The 16,371-nt window shown below is 45.8% G+C and overlaps 1 protein-coding gene across 2 annotated transcripts in view; it reads right to left on the bottom strand.

Annotated features, from left to right (window-relative positions):
* Positions 1-16,371, bottom strand: part of IFT122 (intraflagellar transport 122) — a 41,009-nt gene that overhangs the window by 15,586 nt on the left and 9,052 nt on the right. For both annotated transcript variants that reach the window (XM_072128753.1, XM_072128754.1), the window contains exons 16-24: positions 15,577-15,630; positions 11,794-11,955; positions 8,477-8,643; positions 5,778-5,949; positions 2,901-3,003; positions 2,644-2,784; positions 2,222-2,319; positions 1,732-1,832; positions 1,254-1,419 (exon numbers count right to left, since the gene is read on the bottom strand). In XM_072128753.1, the coding sequence (XP_071984854.1) occupies positions 1,254-1,419; positions 1,732-1,832; positions 2,222-2,319; positions 2,644-2,784; positions 2,901-3,003; positions 5,778-5,949; positions 8,477-8,643; positions 11,794-11,955; positions 15,577-15,630 (1,164 nt within the window). The remainder of the gene's footprint in view (positions 1-1,253; positions 1,420-1,731; positions 1,833-2,221; positions 2,320-2,643; positions 2,785-2,900; positions 3,004-5,777; positions 5,950-8,476; positions 8,644-11,793; positions 11,956-15,576; positions 15,631-16,371) is intronic.

The following is a 16,371-nucleotide window of genomic DNA, read 5'->3' as shown; positions in this document are numbered from 1 at the left end:
TAACTGAAGCACGTGCCTGGACGTTACCATTTCCAGGAGAACATTCAGAATCTGTCCGATGCCGAGCTCCAACCCGCAGTGGAAGAATGATCTCCATGTATCCTAAATAGCACCAGGCGTTCACATGCATTTTTAATTTACATGGCGGCCATATTTATAGCGCAGCATACTGCGGCTTATTGTGCTGGAAATACTCCAGGAACATTGATCTGATGCCACAGAAGTCACGAGGGCTGATCACTAATGAAATACAGAGAGATAAATGTGTTTCATATACTCCCCTACTGTATTACAGACTATGACATCATGGAGCCCATCTACTTCTGCCTACAACTGGGTAGTAACAAATTATCAATCAGATTATCAATATGTCCTAAATATAGTGACAAGCAATGGAGTTTGTATCATCCAGAAAATACGGTTATCTCTCTGCAGATTGACAGGCCACATTACACATCTACGGACTGTAGACTGGGAAGCAGAGTGGTACATAGGGGCAATCCAGGGATCCATGTAATATTAATGTGAAAGTAGCATCTTATTTTCCTGCAGAGAGAATGACGTAGTGACCGCAGCAGAGACATCACACTGTCAGGCATTTAAACTGAACCTGTCATCAGGATTTCACACTGTAACCTAATATCTCTTTAATACAAATTCCCAATCTGCTTTTATAATTAACATCACTGCTTCCACTCGCTTTTAGTTGCTAAAAGTATACCTGGCTCCCTGCCAGCAAACTGCAGCGAGTCACCGAGTCATCATCATTATCTGCTCACTGCTCTTACAAATCTGCTGCCTCCTCCACTCTCACGCAGACATGAGATGACTCAATGCTGCAAGCAAGTCTATGTTAGCTCACGTCTACATGACTTGGGAGGAAGCAGAAGAGTTGTAAGAGCAGTGAGCAGATAATGATGATGACTCGGTGACTCGATGCAGTTTGCTGGCAGGGAGCCAGGTATACTTTTATCAACTAAAAGGGAGTGGAAGCACTTTTAGTTGATGTTAATTATAATGATGTTAATTATAAATGTTAATGGTAATTATAAAAGCAGATTGGGAATTTGTATCACAGAGACAATGGGAACCTGTAATATCTGATGAGAGGTTCACTTTAATAAGTGCCATTGTTGCAGGACACGTGAATAGAGAGTACTACGATTTACACTTTGACTATTACTTGGATCCATAGACTATGGATAATCCCGTTCCTGTAGACTGGCATTTATCACACAATGTACATCTCTTACCTCACTGTCATGGAACGGCTTGGACCGAATAGTCAGAATTCCAAGTTCAATAGACTCCTGAAATTTACTGGGAATGCGGAGCCCTTGGAGTCTCTCATACACATGCCGGGCAAGCTTATAGGCACCCAGGGCCTTGCTCTGTTTGGCCAATGTGTACAATGTGTTCCTGATGCCTTGTGTCAAGGAAGATCACAGCGGAGGGAACATGTTTCATGGCTCTTTCAAGATTTAGAATGATTTGGCTGCTCCTTCTGTAATAGCGCCACACATGAGCACAGGCTGTGTATGGTACTACTGCTGCACTCAGGTCATGTCTAGTGCCAAGCTGCAATACCTGACACAGCCTATAGACAGGCGTGGTGCTGTATTTATGAAGAAAGAAGCCATGTTTTTGTAATCTTGGACACCCCAGCTCATGATAGGACTCGGGAATTAATAACTGGGACGCCCGGATAACAAGAACTGAAATAAAGGATACACTTTGGATATTCCCAAAGGACTTTCTTTGGTCAGACTGTGAAGCAGGAATCTGGAAATATTGAATAACGTTTCTGGTAAGTGAGAACTGAAGGGTTCGTCCTGAAATAAAACAGATGATAATAATAAATCCAAAATCTCCTCAATAAAAGAGGATCAGGACACTTTTATAGCTTTTAGAATCTATTAAAGGGGCGTTCCAGGTTCACAGGTAAACCCCTGATGCAAAGGAATGTCTACTCACCTTGCGCTGGTTCCTAGACCATAAGTATTGGGGGTCACATGGCTGCTACGCTTAAGCACTATCCCTACAGTGAATACTGATTGGACGCAGCAGTCATGTGATCGCTGACAATACCTGCCCAGCTGCCAGTGTAAATAGTGACCACAGGGTCTACACTGTGGGATTGGAGAACCTGAGCAATCCATGGATGCTCAGGGGAGTGATGATGCTGAGGGTTGTAGTTATTCGGCTGTGACCCCTTACTCACCGTGTATCTCTGGATGGAGTGGTAGGCATGGTAGAGTTCAGCCAGATGCTGGAAGTAGTGAAACTTTTGCAGCATGGAGTCCTGCTTCTCCTCATTATCTACAGGAAGGAATTAACACAACATGAAGCTCCCAGTAAAACCTGCAGATTGTTATGTCCACCAGATCTGTTATTAATGAACCGCGCTGGAACATCACTGAAGGGCAACAAACAATCTCTTACATCTCACTTTATGTTGAGTGAATGGGAAGTGTAAAGGGGGTTTAAGTCCTAAACATCCAGGACTCCATCATTAATCTTGATGCACGTATAACATGTAACCAGAGGCCACACATGTGCAATGCTCAGAGCTACGGCTTATGGGATGTGCATGTGACAGCCCACTGTACTGTCACTGATCACAGCCTAAGGACACCTTCTCACCTTGTGCAATATCAAGACACTGCATGGACAGCATCCAGTAGTAATAAGATGCGTCATTAAATCTGCTTTCCACTACGGCATTGTGGGTAAGCTGCTCGAGCACCCTGACAGCTTCATCCTGGCGGCCGGCTTTGTGGAAGGCTATTAAAAAAGAAAGACAGACACAGTGAGAAGTGGACACCAATGAGAGGAGCGGCCGCCGCACCATACACATCTATACCCTCCGCAGTGTGATAGAGTCACAGGACACTGAATACCTTTCTGGGCCTCTTCAAAGCGGTCATTCTCTGCCAGCCACTGGGCATATGGGACATAGACCTCGTCCTTGTATTCTGGATATTTCTCTACTAAAGAAAATGCCTACAAATAGACATTGATACTGTAAGCACAGGGTCATCCAGCAGAATACAGAAGTGTTGTATAGTAAGGAATACATTCATTCATTGTCCTTTGCAAGTCTCCTACCCGAGCACTGGGAGAATGTAGTTAATTGTTCCAATAGCCATTTAGTAGAAACTGTCATCACTGACCATGTAACACTAAGACCACAAACACCTCTGCGACAGTACTGTACAAGTAACGATTGTAAATGGGGTCTGGCTCCTAAATCGCAAGCTTAAAAGGACCTTTACCACCAGGTTTACTGAAGGTAGATGTCCAAACTTACATGCTCGTCCTTTACTCTAGGGCAGTGGTGGCGAACCTATGGCACTGGTGCCAGAGGTGGCACTCAGAGCCCTTTCTGTGGGCACTCAGGCCATCATCAGAGAGGACTCCAGGTATCTTCCTGCAGTCCCAGGCAGCCCAGGACTTGCTGTGCACAAAGCTATTTTAAGGTAACAGTGCTACCTGGGACTACTGGTGGAGTGGGAAAGTGTTGACAGATCTCGATTATCATTGTAGCTCCTGCCGCAGCCCTGACAATTCTTCCTGTTTATGGGACCCTGGAGCAAAGCTACAATGATCATCCAAATTTCTTCTATTTTCTGCTTTATTGGTGTTCTCAGATGCTGTTATGAATGAAAGATGTGACAGAGAAGGGAGTATAAATCACATATTACATTTCTGTGTGGGCACTTTGTGATAAATAGGCGGGTCTTTGTTGTAGGTTGGGCACTCGGTCACTAAAAGGTTCGCCATCACTGCTCTAGGGGATGGCAATGTCTTTGATAGCTTCAAGAATCTCAAGATTAATGTAAAAAACCGTCTTTATAAAAATATGCAATGGGAAAAACGCAGGCAGCACTTCAGTGGTCTGGACTGTGCGGACTTGGACTTTCTTTTCTTTATAAAACTCTGCATATGAGGCGCAGGAGCTCTGGCTTTTGGCTCCGCCACCTGATTGTGTATAGACGCTCCCTACTCTGCACTTTGCTGCCCGGTCCCGTCTGTCGATCCTGACGTTGTGCTGTCTGCTGCTCATATGTATATTTTTTATAGCGGATCTTTTTACACTAATCCAGGGGTTCCTGAAGCTAACAAAGACATTGCCATCTTTGTAAAGTATAGGATGAAAGTAAAGGATGAGCATGTAAGATTGTAGAGTGTACAGTCAGTAAACCTGATGGTAGATCTCCTATAAGATGATCTTGTGACAACAGAGAAAAATCCAAACTTGCTGGACTTTTGACAAGCATAGAAATGAAAGCCGGTTGTGCACAAATGGGACTCACCTGCTCCATATTAGCATCTTTTATACCGTGTACAGTTTGTGCATAGTTTTACCAAGACATTACAGTAAAACCAAACATTTACTGAAAAAAAGCAGCACAGCTCGTTTAATAGTAAAACGACAGCAGAACCTCTGGTTAAAAATATAACCCGAGGCCACGTTCAAACATGGAGAGCGAACGGAGAGGGGCCTGGCCCACGAGACACAGAGGATTGGGAACGAGTAGCACGAGTCTTGCACGTAAACAATGCAAAACATGTGGTGCTTGCTTCCGACTGCATGTTTTTCAGTGGAAACGTACGAGCCCCTTATATCACCTGAAATGCTTTTCCAAACACTATGGGGCACATTTACTTACCCGGCCCATTCGCGATCCAGCGGCACGTTCTCTGAACAGGATTCGGGTCCGGGCTGGACCAGGTGAAGGTAAGCGCTGGCCAAGAGACACATTTTCGGTTATTAAATGCGGCGGTTTTTCCGAATACGTCGGGTTTTCGTTCGGCCACGCCCCCCGATTTCCGTCGCGCGTATGCCGGCGCCGATGCGCCACAATCTGATCGCGTGCGCCAAAATCCCGGGGCAATTCAGGTACAATCGGCGCAAATCGGAAATATTCGGGTAACACGTTGGGAAAACGCGAATCGGGCCTTTAGTAAATGACCCCCTATGTGGCACATTTACTTAACCGATCACCGGAGTTCACAGAAAGTGCATTGTCCGACTTTAATGCACTGTGCGACACAATTTGAAAGTTAAATCCTCTGTTCAGTCCAAATCCATCAGGCCGTCCGATGGCCCGCCTCCTAATTTGTGTCGCATGGAGGCAGCGCTGCTGCACCACAAAAAGGGTTGCGTGCGCCACAATCCCACCACACACCCTTCTTAAGTACCTGTGCAAGCAGTTTTAGCCCCGAAAACGGTGCACAGTCCAACAAAAGTGCGCGCGAGACTCATGAGTCCCGATGTGTAAACACAGCCTAATGGCGAATTCACACGAACGTGGCATGAATGGTAGCACGGTGGGCACACATCAGCGCCCGGCATAGCTGCTCACCCGCGCCCCTCTCCATAGCCATATATGGTGCACGGTGCCGTATTCCAGGGCATGATAGGACATGTCCTATCTTTCTCCCAGGCACGGAACGGTACGGTGCCCATGTCGGCCTATGGGGGACGTATATAAGCCACATATACATCGGCCGTATGAATATAGCCTAAGGGAAATTTTAGCAAATGCAGATGGCCCTTATAATTCAAATGAAGACGGTTTCTGAACCCTAAAATGCACACAATTCACAGCCTAATTGCATTGTAATGTAACCGAATGAAGAAAACTGAAAAATTGCATATAGTTCTGGCCATGCAAGTACAACTCCATGCATCCTATGTGACTGTGTGGCCCTGGTGTTATGAGAATGTCACTTACTTGACTTCCCCTTTCTGATCAGGGTCGTGCACTCACCTCTTCCCAGTGTTGTGTTTCTACGTGCAGCAGGACCAGCGCCTTCAGATCCCCGATCTTCATGTAGGTTTCGGCCGCGTAGCCGTGATGCTGCAGCTTCTTGAAATAATGTGCGCACTTGGACAGCGGCTCCCTCTCGGCTTTGTCCAGCTTTCTCGCTATATCGATCAGCCTGCAGATAAGATTGGACAATTCACCCTAAAATATCGCTAACACGTGCAAATCGTCCACCTCTATTTAGCCGTCTCTTCCATTAATAGAATTTCAGGGAATTTAGGATGAAATCCAATGCATGAAAATATGGAAAATGTATCAATATATATGTATATATGTAAGACTCCCCTATCCAGCCTCTGCTGCTTGGTTACATACATTAGTTTTCGGGGCGCTTCACCCTCCCTGCTGCTAAACTGCTACCAGGAATTCCATGTTCTTCAGCCGCTATTAAATTTTACAGCCATTCGCATTCACCTATAAATCTCCCAGGATGTTTTTAAGAGGAGAAGAGGGAAATCTGTAAATCACACGAGTGAAAGTGCAACCCTCTAGGCCTGGATCAGAAGGGGAATCCATAGATGTAAGGTACACAGCTCAGTGCCAGGGCAGCTACACCTTGTACAGGGCTGGGAGTCCTTGCATCATACAGAAATATGATGCAAGGACTCTCTGTCAGCGTCAACAGTGTAAGAACGGTTAACAGAAATACACTGGTAGAGAGCTACCAGAATCCAGGGAACCATATTCATCTTCCGTACCTTATGCTTTATAGTGCAGCTCCGCTCTCCATACTCAGAGTAGCTGCTCAGATGATAGGTGCAGGCTACACATTTTGCATAGTCCCCATGCAAATGATATTGGGAGCAGCCTCTAATTGCCAGTCTCTGGAGTCCGGGGCATCATTGTCTATTGATTACCCAGAACTCTAGGGAGACCCATAACACTGAATCCGTCCAACGTGAGCAGCACCGAGGGATCCACAAGTTGGACCACCATCAATCAGAAAGGGATGGTATATCCTAGGAAGACCTCATCACTTTGGAATAGCCCCTAAAGTCCGGAGATTGCACACAGGGAAATATCTCCTCCTGGAAGTGGAAGAGATGAGCAGAGAGACGCAGCCGGACAGGACGCGGCTTTGTTATTGCACTGAATGGCTACAAATATCCCTCTTCCTGCTCGGCCTTAATATAACTTGTTTTTCCAGGTAATAAGCGAACAAAACAAAAGGCTAAACATAACCCAGAAACGTCAGCGGCAGCTGCAGCGCGGCTTCTCCGTCCGCATGGCGTTATTCTCTGTACGGATTCTCTCAGAGGACGCATCGGATGTGGCCGGAGCGACGCAGGTAGAAAGGCAGGAAATTAAAGTCACATTCAGTCTTAGGTAATTTAATGCCCTGCCCATGTGTCCTGTCACCAGCTTATCCCCCACACTCCATTATTATAGGACCTCAGCTCAGTGTGTAGGTCCCCAGAGGTCTATGAGCTTATACCCAACCTGCAGCACGGATCTAATAACATGAAGGACCATTACAAGTATGTAAGAGGCCGAGTGTAACCTGCTACTGACAGCAGATATTACACATACATCTCCCCCTGCACAACACCAACACCATCCCGCCTGATCCTGCATTATACTCCAGAGCTGCACTCACTATTCTGCTGCTGGTGCAGTCTCTGTGTACATACATGACATTACTTATCCTGTACTGATCCTGAGTTACATCCTGTATTATACACCAGAGCTGCACTCACTATTCTGCTGCTGGTACAGTCAGTGTGTACATACATGACATTACTTATCCTGTACTGATCCTGAGTTACATCCTGTATTATACCCCAGAGGTGCACTCACTATTCAGCTGCTGGTGCAGTCACTGTGTACATACATGACATTACTTATCCTGTACTGATCCTGAGTTACATCCTGTATTATACCCCAGAGCTGCACTCACTACTCTGCTGCTGGTGCAGTCATTGTGTACATACATGACATTACTTATCCTGTACTGATCCTGAGTTACATCCTGTATTATACCCCAGAGCTGCACTCACTATTCTGCTGCTGGTGCAGTCACTGTGTACATACATGACATTACTTATCCTGTACTGATCCTGAGTTACATCCTGTATTATACCCCAGAGCTGTACTCACCATTCTGCTGCTGGTGCAGTCACTGTGTACATACATGACATTACTTATCCTGTACTGATCCTGAGTTACATCCTGTATTATACCCCAGAGCTGCACTCACTATTCTGCTGCTGGTGCAGTCACTGTGTACATACATGACATTACTTATCCTGTACTGATCCTGAGTTACATCCTGTATTATACCCCAGAGCTGCACTCACTATTCTGCTGCTGGTGCAGTCACTGTGTATATACATGACATTACTTATCCTGTACTGATCCTGAGTTACATCCTGTATTATACCCCAGAGCTGCACTCACTATTCTGCTGCTGGTGCAGTCACTGTGTACATACATGACATTACTTATCCTGTACTGATCCTGAGTTACATCCTGTATTATACCCCAGAGCTGCACTCACTATTCTGCTGCTGGTGCAGTCACTGTGTACATACATGACATTTTAAAGACGGTGATTGTAGAATTACTAAATTGGCTTATGGATTACAATATTCTCCATCAACAGTGAAATTAGACTTAAAAGTAAGGTCAGGAAACAGACTTACATTTCTACCCAGCCGTGGTCCCCGCTCAGCTCTATGGCTTTCATGTGTTCTCCTGCTGATAGATACATCTCAGCTGCTGTCTTTGGTTCTCGGATATTTCGGGCCCAGTCCGCCTGCTTGGTGATCAGAGTCTTTGTCTCTTTTGGGTCTCCAGATCCCAAAAAATCCTGAAATATAAGACAGATTAGTGAATGGGAACAGACATGGAGACATTAGTCACTTGCAGCTATTCCATGCCAGGGGGTGGTCTCCGGGTCCACAGCTACTGTATTTACTCTCTACACAGCACCCACTGGGTGCTAAGGAGGAGACAGATGTGGTCTTTCTTCTCCTCAGAGACATTAGGACACCCGGCCTGCTCTGTGTCCTAACGTAAATTATTCTCTTTGTATATTAAACTAATTGTACAGAAATCTCCCTCACGCTGCTCCATTCATTTCTAAACGTGTCCCTGATGGATTACACGTAACTTGTCAGTGAAGGTCGTACATGTTTCAGCTCACCTCATACGAGCTTCAATGTCTGAGCGTCTCCAAGACCCTGATGGGAAATGTGCCAAATAATGCTGCTGCCCCTGCTAAGCGGAGGTCCTGAGCCTGGAGGTGCTGAGTGTTACTCTACATGAATGGGGAAAGGCCAGCCCAGGACACGAGCCGTCACCTCGAGGCGCTCAGTAAGGCTCGGGCTACGTGCTGGACTATGGCTACGACACAGGTCGTGCGGGAAGCAATCAGTGGGGCGCTGCCTAATGGTCACGCTGCAAATGACGGGTTAGTGTAACTGCAACTTCATTAAACCCGATGGATCAATCAACTGATCAATACCGACCTCACAGAGCCCCCTAGTGGTGGCAGAGGAGACGTTAAAAGCTTCTGCAAGTGATTAGAGGGGTTTCCAGGTGCTCTCATTGCTCTGGAGGGCCCTCTGCTATAAAAGCAGCTCTCCATCCCTGCTGCGCCAGAAGTGACAACACATCCCGTACTTTTCAGACTATAAGACACGCTTTGTAACAAGAAAAAACCTTACTAAAATCTGCCTGCATCTTATAGTCCAAAGGCCAGGAAGATTCAGCTCTGCCAGAGCCTCCCAAATGCTGCCCTAGAGATCGGGTGAAGCACTAATAAAGCATTTCACCCAATCTCAGAGAGAGCAGAGCCTCCACAGTGCTCTCCCTCTGCCATCCTGACATGAATAATGCAGGACCTAGAGTGTCTGAAGCAATGACCACAAGCATCGTGCATCACTGCAAGGTCCTTAAACCCCCCTCCTGCTGCCAGGGGATGGGGCCAGAGAAGAAGTTTGCGACTGGGACTTGGTATGAAGAAAATGAGTGTATGTATAGCACTGCAAAGTGTGTTCCTGTGTGTATGTAAAGAAAAGCTGAGTGTTTTCCTGTGTATGTATAGCAGTGATGAGTGTGTTCCTGTGTGTGTATAGCAGCGATGAGTGTGTTCCTGTGTGTGTATAGCAGCGATGAGTGTGTTCCTGTGTGTGTATAGCAGCGATGAGTGTGTTCCTGTGTGTGTATAGCAGCGATGAGTGTGTTCCTGTGTGTGTATAGCAGCGATGAGTGTGTTCCTGTGTGTGTATAGCAGCGATGAGTGTGTTCCTGTGTGTGTATAGCAGCGATGAGTGTGTTCCTGTGTGTGTATAGCAGCGAGGAGTGTGTTCCTGTGTGTGTATAGCAGCGATGAGTGTGTTCCTGTGTGTGTATAGCAGCGATGAGTGTGTTCCTGTGTGTGTATAGCAGCGATGAGTGTGTTCCTGTGTGTGTATAGCAGCGAGGAGTGTGTTCCTGTGTGTGTATAGCAGCGATGAGTGTGTTCCTGTGTGTGTATAGCAGCGATGAGTGTGTTCCTGTGTGTGTATAGCAGCGATGAGTGTGTTCCTGTGTGTGTATCGCAGCGATGAGTGTGTTCCTGTGTGTGTATCGCAGCGATGAGTGTGTTCCTGTGTGTGTATAGCAGCGATGAGTGTGTTCCTGTGTGTGTATAGCAGCGATGAGTGTGATCCTGTGTGTGTATAGCAGAGATGAGTGTGTTCCTGTGTGTGTATAGCAGAGATGAGTGTGTTCCTGTGTATGTATCGCAGTGATGAGTGTGTTCCTGTGTATGTATCGCAGTGATGAGTGTGTTCCTGTGTATGTATCGCAGTGATGAGTGTGTTCCTGTGTGTGTATAGCAGTGAGGAGTGTGTTCCTGTGTGTGTATAGCAGTGATGAGTGTGTTCCTGTGTGTGTATAGCAGTGATGAGTGTGTTCCTGTGTGTGTATAGCAGTGATGAGTGTGTTCCTGTGTGTGTATAGCAGTGATGAGTGTGTTCCTGTGTGTGTATAGCAGTGATGAGTGTGTTCCTGTGTGTGTATAGCAGTGATGAGTGTGTTCCTGTGTATGTATCACAGTGATGAGTGTGTTCCTGTGTGTGTATAGCAGTGATGAGTGTGTTTCTGTGTGTATGTAAGGAAGAGCTGAATGTGTTCCTGTGTGTGTATCGCAGTGATCAGTGTGTTCCTGTGTATATATCGCAGTGCTCAGTGTGTTCCTGTGTTTGTATCGCAGTGATGTGTGTGTTCCTGTGTGTGTATCGCAGTGATGAGTGTGTTCCTGTGTGTATATAGAAGAGCAGAGTGTATTCATGTGTGTATAGCAGTGATAAGCCTTTTCTTTTGTGTATGTGTGTATAGTGGTGCTGTATGTTAATGTGAGTGCATGTATGCAAACAGCATGTGAATGAATGGATGTGAATGAATGGATGTAGCAGAGCTGTATGTGTGTGTATGGATGTAACAGAGCTGTATGTGTGTATAGTAGTGCCGAGTATGTTAATGTGAGTGCATGTATGCAAACAGCATGTGAATGAATGGACGTGAATGAATGGATGTTGCAGAGTTGAGTGTGAGCGTATGGATGTAGCAGAGCTGTATGTGTGTGTATGGATGTAACGGAGCTGTGTCTGTTGCTTGTATGTAACCAACAGGGAATTTTACATTTTTGGCATAGCTAAATCTGTGGTGCATCTTATAGTAAAGTGTGTGTTATAGTCCAAAAACTATGATATACTGCAGACTTGAGTGCTGAACCTATCCCTTGCTTTAGTAGTAGTAATGTCCTGCTGAATGGCACATGCCTGCCGAGATCATCAATTGTCTCACCCTCCGTCCTCACAGTTTATGTAACCCCATTACTTCCAGTCCATCAAGACCAGAAGAACTAGAGGTCTGAGAGCCACCGCTGCACTATGTGTGATACACATGATTTGTGGTGCTGTACTGCTAGTGTCACCCTCATGAATGACCCGTCTATCTGGGTGCACTGTACCTTGGCGTAGTCAAACATGCGCAGGTCTGTGTACATATTGAGGGCTCGGCTCTCCTGTCCCCCTCTCTTGTAGAGTTTGGCGGCCTCATGGAACTTGCCCTGGTAGGTGTACACGTCTGCTAAGAATAAGTCGTCATTGGAGTCTCCTCGCTTTTTCCGTTCCTTGAAAACACAAGAATAATAAGAGAGTGAGGGTAAAGGTCAGGATAAGTAACCTGTAACCAGGGAAGGCAACCCACTAGGAGCTAAACAGACTGGAGCACAAACCTATCCAGACAGGAGACTAGACCAAATGTGACTGTAACAAACCCTCAGCTCTGATAACTAATACTACAAGCTTTCCATCTGTGGATGCAAACATGAATGTTTACATTCACTGACAGCAAGCAGAGATCTTAAATCAGTAATGTTGTTGTTACTTAGTTGTATATTTACTATAGGACACCCCAGTGGCCTCCTCTACCTCACCTGGAATTTGCCTCTGTCCTTTAACTCATAGGATTACAAGGGGTTAATGGTTCAATCCTAAACCTAATGCAATAATTGTGACCTCAATGTCCAGAAATAACAGGTGGCGGCTCAGAGGGAACATTTGGAGACTGAGCCTCAGTTCGTACTTGTCACATGTGGTCTCAGGTGTGGACGGAGTGAAGGGAGCGCTGTGATCCAGCTGCTGTGTGAGCTCCGCGCTGACAGCAACCAGACGCCCATCCAGCCCACGAATCTGGGAACTTCCTGAAAACACTCTGGGCCTGTCCGCAGCAGTTATTAGCTCCTTACTCATGGTGGATCTGCAGTGCATTACATTACATTACCATGCACAGCAGGGGCTTTAATAGCAATACCCCAGGTGGTATTGTCCTGACCCCAGCCTAGCCTGCCCCAGGACATAACATCTATCCCAGGATCCATGGAGATGCAATAATTGCTCTGCTCAGTGCACCTGTGGATAGGTCAGTGCTTTCTACCCCATGGCCCTTCAGCTGCAGTAAAACAACAACTCCCAGCATGTCCTGATAGTGGATTGTTCCTGGGAGTTGTAGCTTAACAACAGCTGGACAGCAGTGGGTTGCACATGGGTGGGTCGCTGGGAGAAACATTTAGGGGTCCTGGGATCCACACATTTTATTCCTAAAAACACCATAAACAAAACAATGTAAGGATCCCAGCGGAACTCCCAAAAATCCATAAATTATCTGATGAATTTTTTGAAAACGCATCCGTTTTTGACCGGTTTTCACAATTATCTTAATTAAAACCGGTCAAAAATGGATGCGTTTTCAAAAAAACACATGCGTTTTTTAACGGACTGCTTAAAAACGGGCCAAAAACGGGTGGTTTTGAACCGGTTTTTGGGGCATTTTTAAGCAGTCAGTTAAAAAAAACCCATCTGTTTTTGACTGATTTTAGCAACTATCTTAATTAAAACGGGTCAAAAACGGTCATGGGGTTTTTTTTTTAACGGACTGCTTAACAAAAGAGGCCAAAAACTGGTTTAAAACGCCACGTGTGACCGCAGCCTAAGTCCTTAAACCCTATCGCGGGAATCCTTTCAGAAGAGGTTTGCAAGATTGAAACTAGCCAAAGGATATGATTCTTGATTTACATGAAATGGTGGTCAAGAAAGTGGCGGCTGCATACAACTATGGGATCACTGAAGGTCTCCGTCCCGAAAATGTTCAATGAAGCCACTGTGATCATGTCCAGCCCCTGCGTCATTTAAAAGGTAGATCATGGGACCCCAATCTAAGGATCGGTGAGCCTTCGGCCGGCGCCACACAGGGCGCTTTGTCTGCGCTTGCAAACGCAAACAAAGTAGCGCCCACCGGGGCAGCCCTCGGCCTGATCGCATCGGCGTTTCTATGGAAACGCCTGCGTTCGGGAACGAGCCGCCGGTGTTTCGCGTTAAATTAACGCAAAACACCGGCGGCTCGTTCCCGATCGCAGGCGTTTCCAAGAGCAGACAAAGCGCCCTGTGTGGCGCCGGCCTTCAACTACTGCGACCTCAACTGACCCCAAAAAATGAGATTCCATGTCCCCCCTTTTAAATGTAATGGCAGTCAGGCAGGTCGTCTGCTATTCCATTCAAATCTAAGGGGCGATGGCAGATTGTGCTTTAGTAGGTAACAGTTTATAAACCACCTACTAAAATTGGCAATGATTTAGCATTTTGATCATAAGATATCATTAGTCCTCAGGGTAAATGACCTTCCTCCAGTCACTTTTATCTGTGCCCTGTTATTAGCCAGGAAGGAAACGTCTGTCTTATTTTCCAGGCACATATTTTTATAGGTTCCTTTTTAAGGCAGCCATAAAAAAAATCCTAACAGATGATTACACGGGCAGCTGCGGCCGGGTCCCAGTCCAAGACTATGAGCGTTGTGTACATGATCGGCGCGGATATCGCTAAATATAAGGCATTCATATTGGAGGAAACTTCCATCTTTGAATGAGGTCATTGAGCCCGAACTGAAAACAAACAAGCAAAGGAAGGAAAGGGGAAATGGTGCAGAATAATCCATGACACTCCCAGACCTGCCCGTCAGACAATGCAGCCTCAGTGGGACCATTCATTATATTGTTTAGCTCTGTATATAGAACTATAGGCACACACAATGCAGGCTGCCTCCTCGCTGTGTCACAATGGAATCCGAGGCTTTGTGGACCTTACACCTAGTGCTGCCAAGGGAAGAACACATAAAGAGGGTAACAAATCTTACCAGTAGGATCCTAGTGTTTCTCTAGGATATCAGTGATGTTATAGCTGATAGTTAAAAGGATTCTTTGGTCAATAAAATATCCATGGTCTCCTTTAAGGGTTTTTCTTCTACAAACAACATGCAATCCCTATCCAAAGGATCAGGATCTGGTTTTTGCAGGGACCCACACTGATCATGAGAACATTAGTCTTCTCTGTTTAGATGGGGAGGCGGCAGAGGGTGACCCCTCCTCCCTCCATAGAAAACAGTGGCGCGCGGCCGCACACTCGCAAAAAGATAAAGCATGCTTTATCTTTTTGTGGTGAACGGCGTGGATCAGTGCCACACATTGCTGTCTATGGGGATGTATATGCGCCCGCAAATTTGCGGACGCATGTACGTCCGCCCAGACAGCCGTATGAATGAGCCCCAAGACTGAGGAACTCCCTGTTGCACGATGTATTTATGGCGGATACTTTGTACATATACAAACAAAAATATCACGGGGTTATGGGAAGAAAACAATTGGATAATTTTATAGGTTGGATTTCATGGACCTGCATCTGTCCAACCTTATATACTATGATGATGCTCATTAGCCCAGGACTAACTTCATTACTGACTGAATTGACCCCACTGTGTTAATTTTCCCAAATCAAAAGGACAAAGATGAAATCTAAACGCAGGAGACATACTGGGGTTCATTTACTAAGGGTCGCGGATCGCACGACTTTGACAGGTATTTAGCAAGTGTCTGTGCCAGGATTTTGGTGCAAGCGACTGGATTTTGGTGCAGCTGTGCTGCTTCCATGCAACACAAATCGGGGGGAGGCGGCCGTCAGGCGATCCGACTGATTCGGACTGAGCGCGGGAAGCACTTACATGCACCGCGAAAAAGATGGTGAACTCTGTCGGACAGATGCAGGATATCGGGCGCACAATCTTAGTGAATCGTGGGAGCTGTGCATGATCGACAATGCACTTTTGGTGAACTCCGCGGCCGGGTAAGTAAATGTGCCCCAGTGACTCCACGCACTAAATGCATTATATGGATCTGACCCCACAGCCCTATCAGTGCACCTACCTCAATACTGTTAATCAGCTCCAGGTACCGGAGATCTCTTATGCGTATAAAAGCCTGGAAAATGAAGAAGAAAGATAATAAAGATTTCCTTCAAATTATTGCCCCCGGACCTGATGGATGGAAATCGAGGCCATAAAGGAGGCGACAGCAATAACCTATTAATGTTATTTTTCTGAAAACCTCCTTTGAATGACATTCATGGTGTTATAATTGTAAAAATACCTAAAGGAATCCTTCGTAAATAAAACAGATCCTTCATGTGTGACAACAATCTCTATAAACACATCTGCTGTATATTTCATATGTTTACATGGGTGTAAATTGAGTGCAAAAGTACATCACATGTCATTATGTAAGTTAGGAGTAGTTCACACTATGCCTGGGATTTATGTTCAAAAGTATGGCCACAAATATGTGATGGTCTGTGGATACATAGTGGAAGGTCTAAACTGCTGTATAGCCCCTATATGTATGGCAGAAGTAATAATAATAATTCTTTCTTTATATAGAGCACACAGATTGCACAGTGCAGCACAGAGTTTGCCAAATCACTCCCCAATGGGGCTCACAATCTAATCAGCCTACCAGTATGTTTTGGAGTGTGGGAGGAAACCGGAGGACCCTGGGGAAACCCACAAAAACACACAGAGAATATACAAACTCTTTGCAGAGGTTGGCCCTGGGACTTGAATCCCAGCTCTGCAAGGCTGTAATGCTAACCACTAATCCACCATGCTGCCCCACACACATTGGTATATGTGGTGCTTCCAATGTCTCCTATGATGCATTTGTCTG

The sequence above is a fragment of the Engystomops pustulosus genome, chromosome 10 (genome assembly GCF_040894005.1).
Source record: "Engystomops pustulosus chromosome 10, aEngPut4.maternal, whole genome shotgun sequence".
In the NCBI taxonomy this organism is placed as follows: Eukaryota; Metazoa; Chordata; class Amphibia; order Anura; family Leptodactylidae; genus Engystomops; species Engystomops pustulosus.
This window is presented reverse-complemented; position numbering and strand designations above follow the sequence as displayed.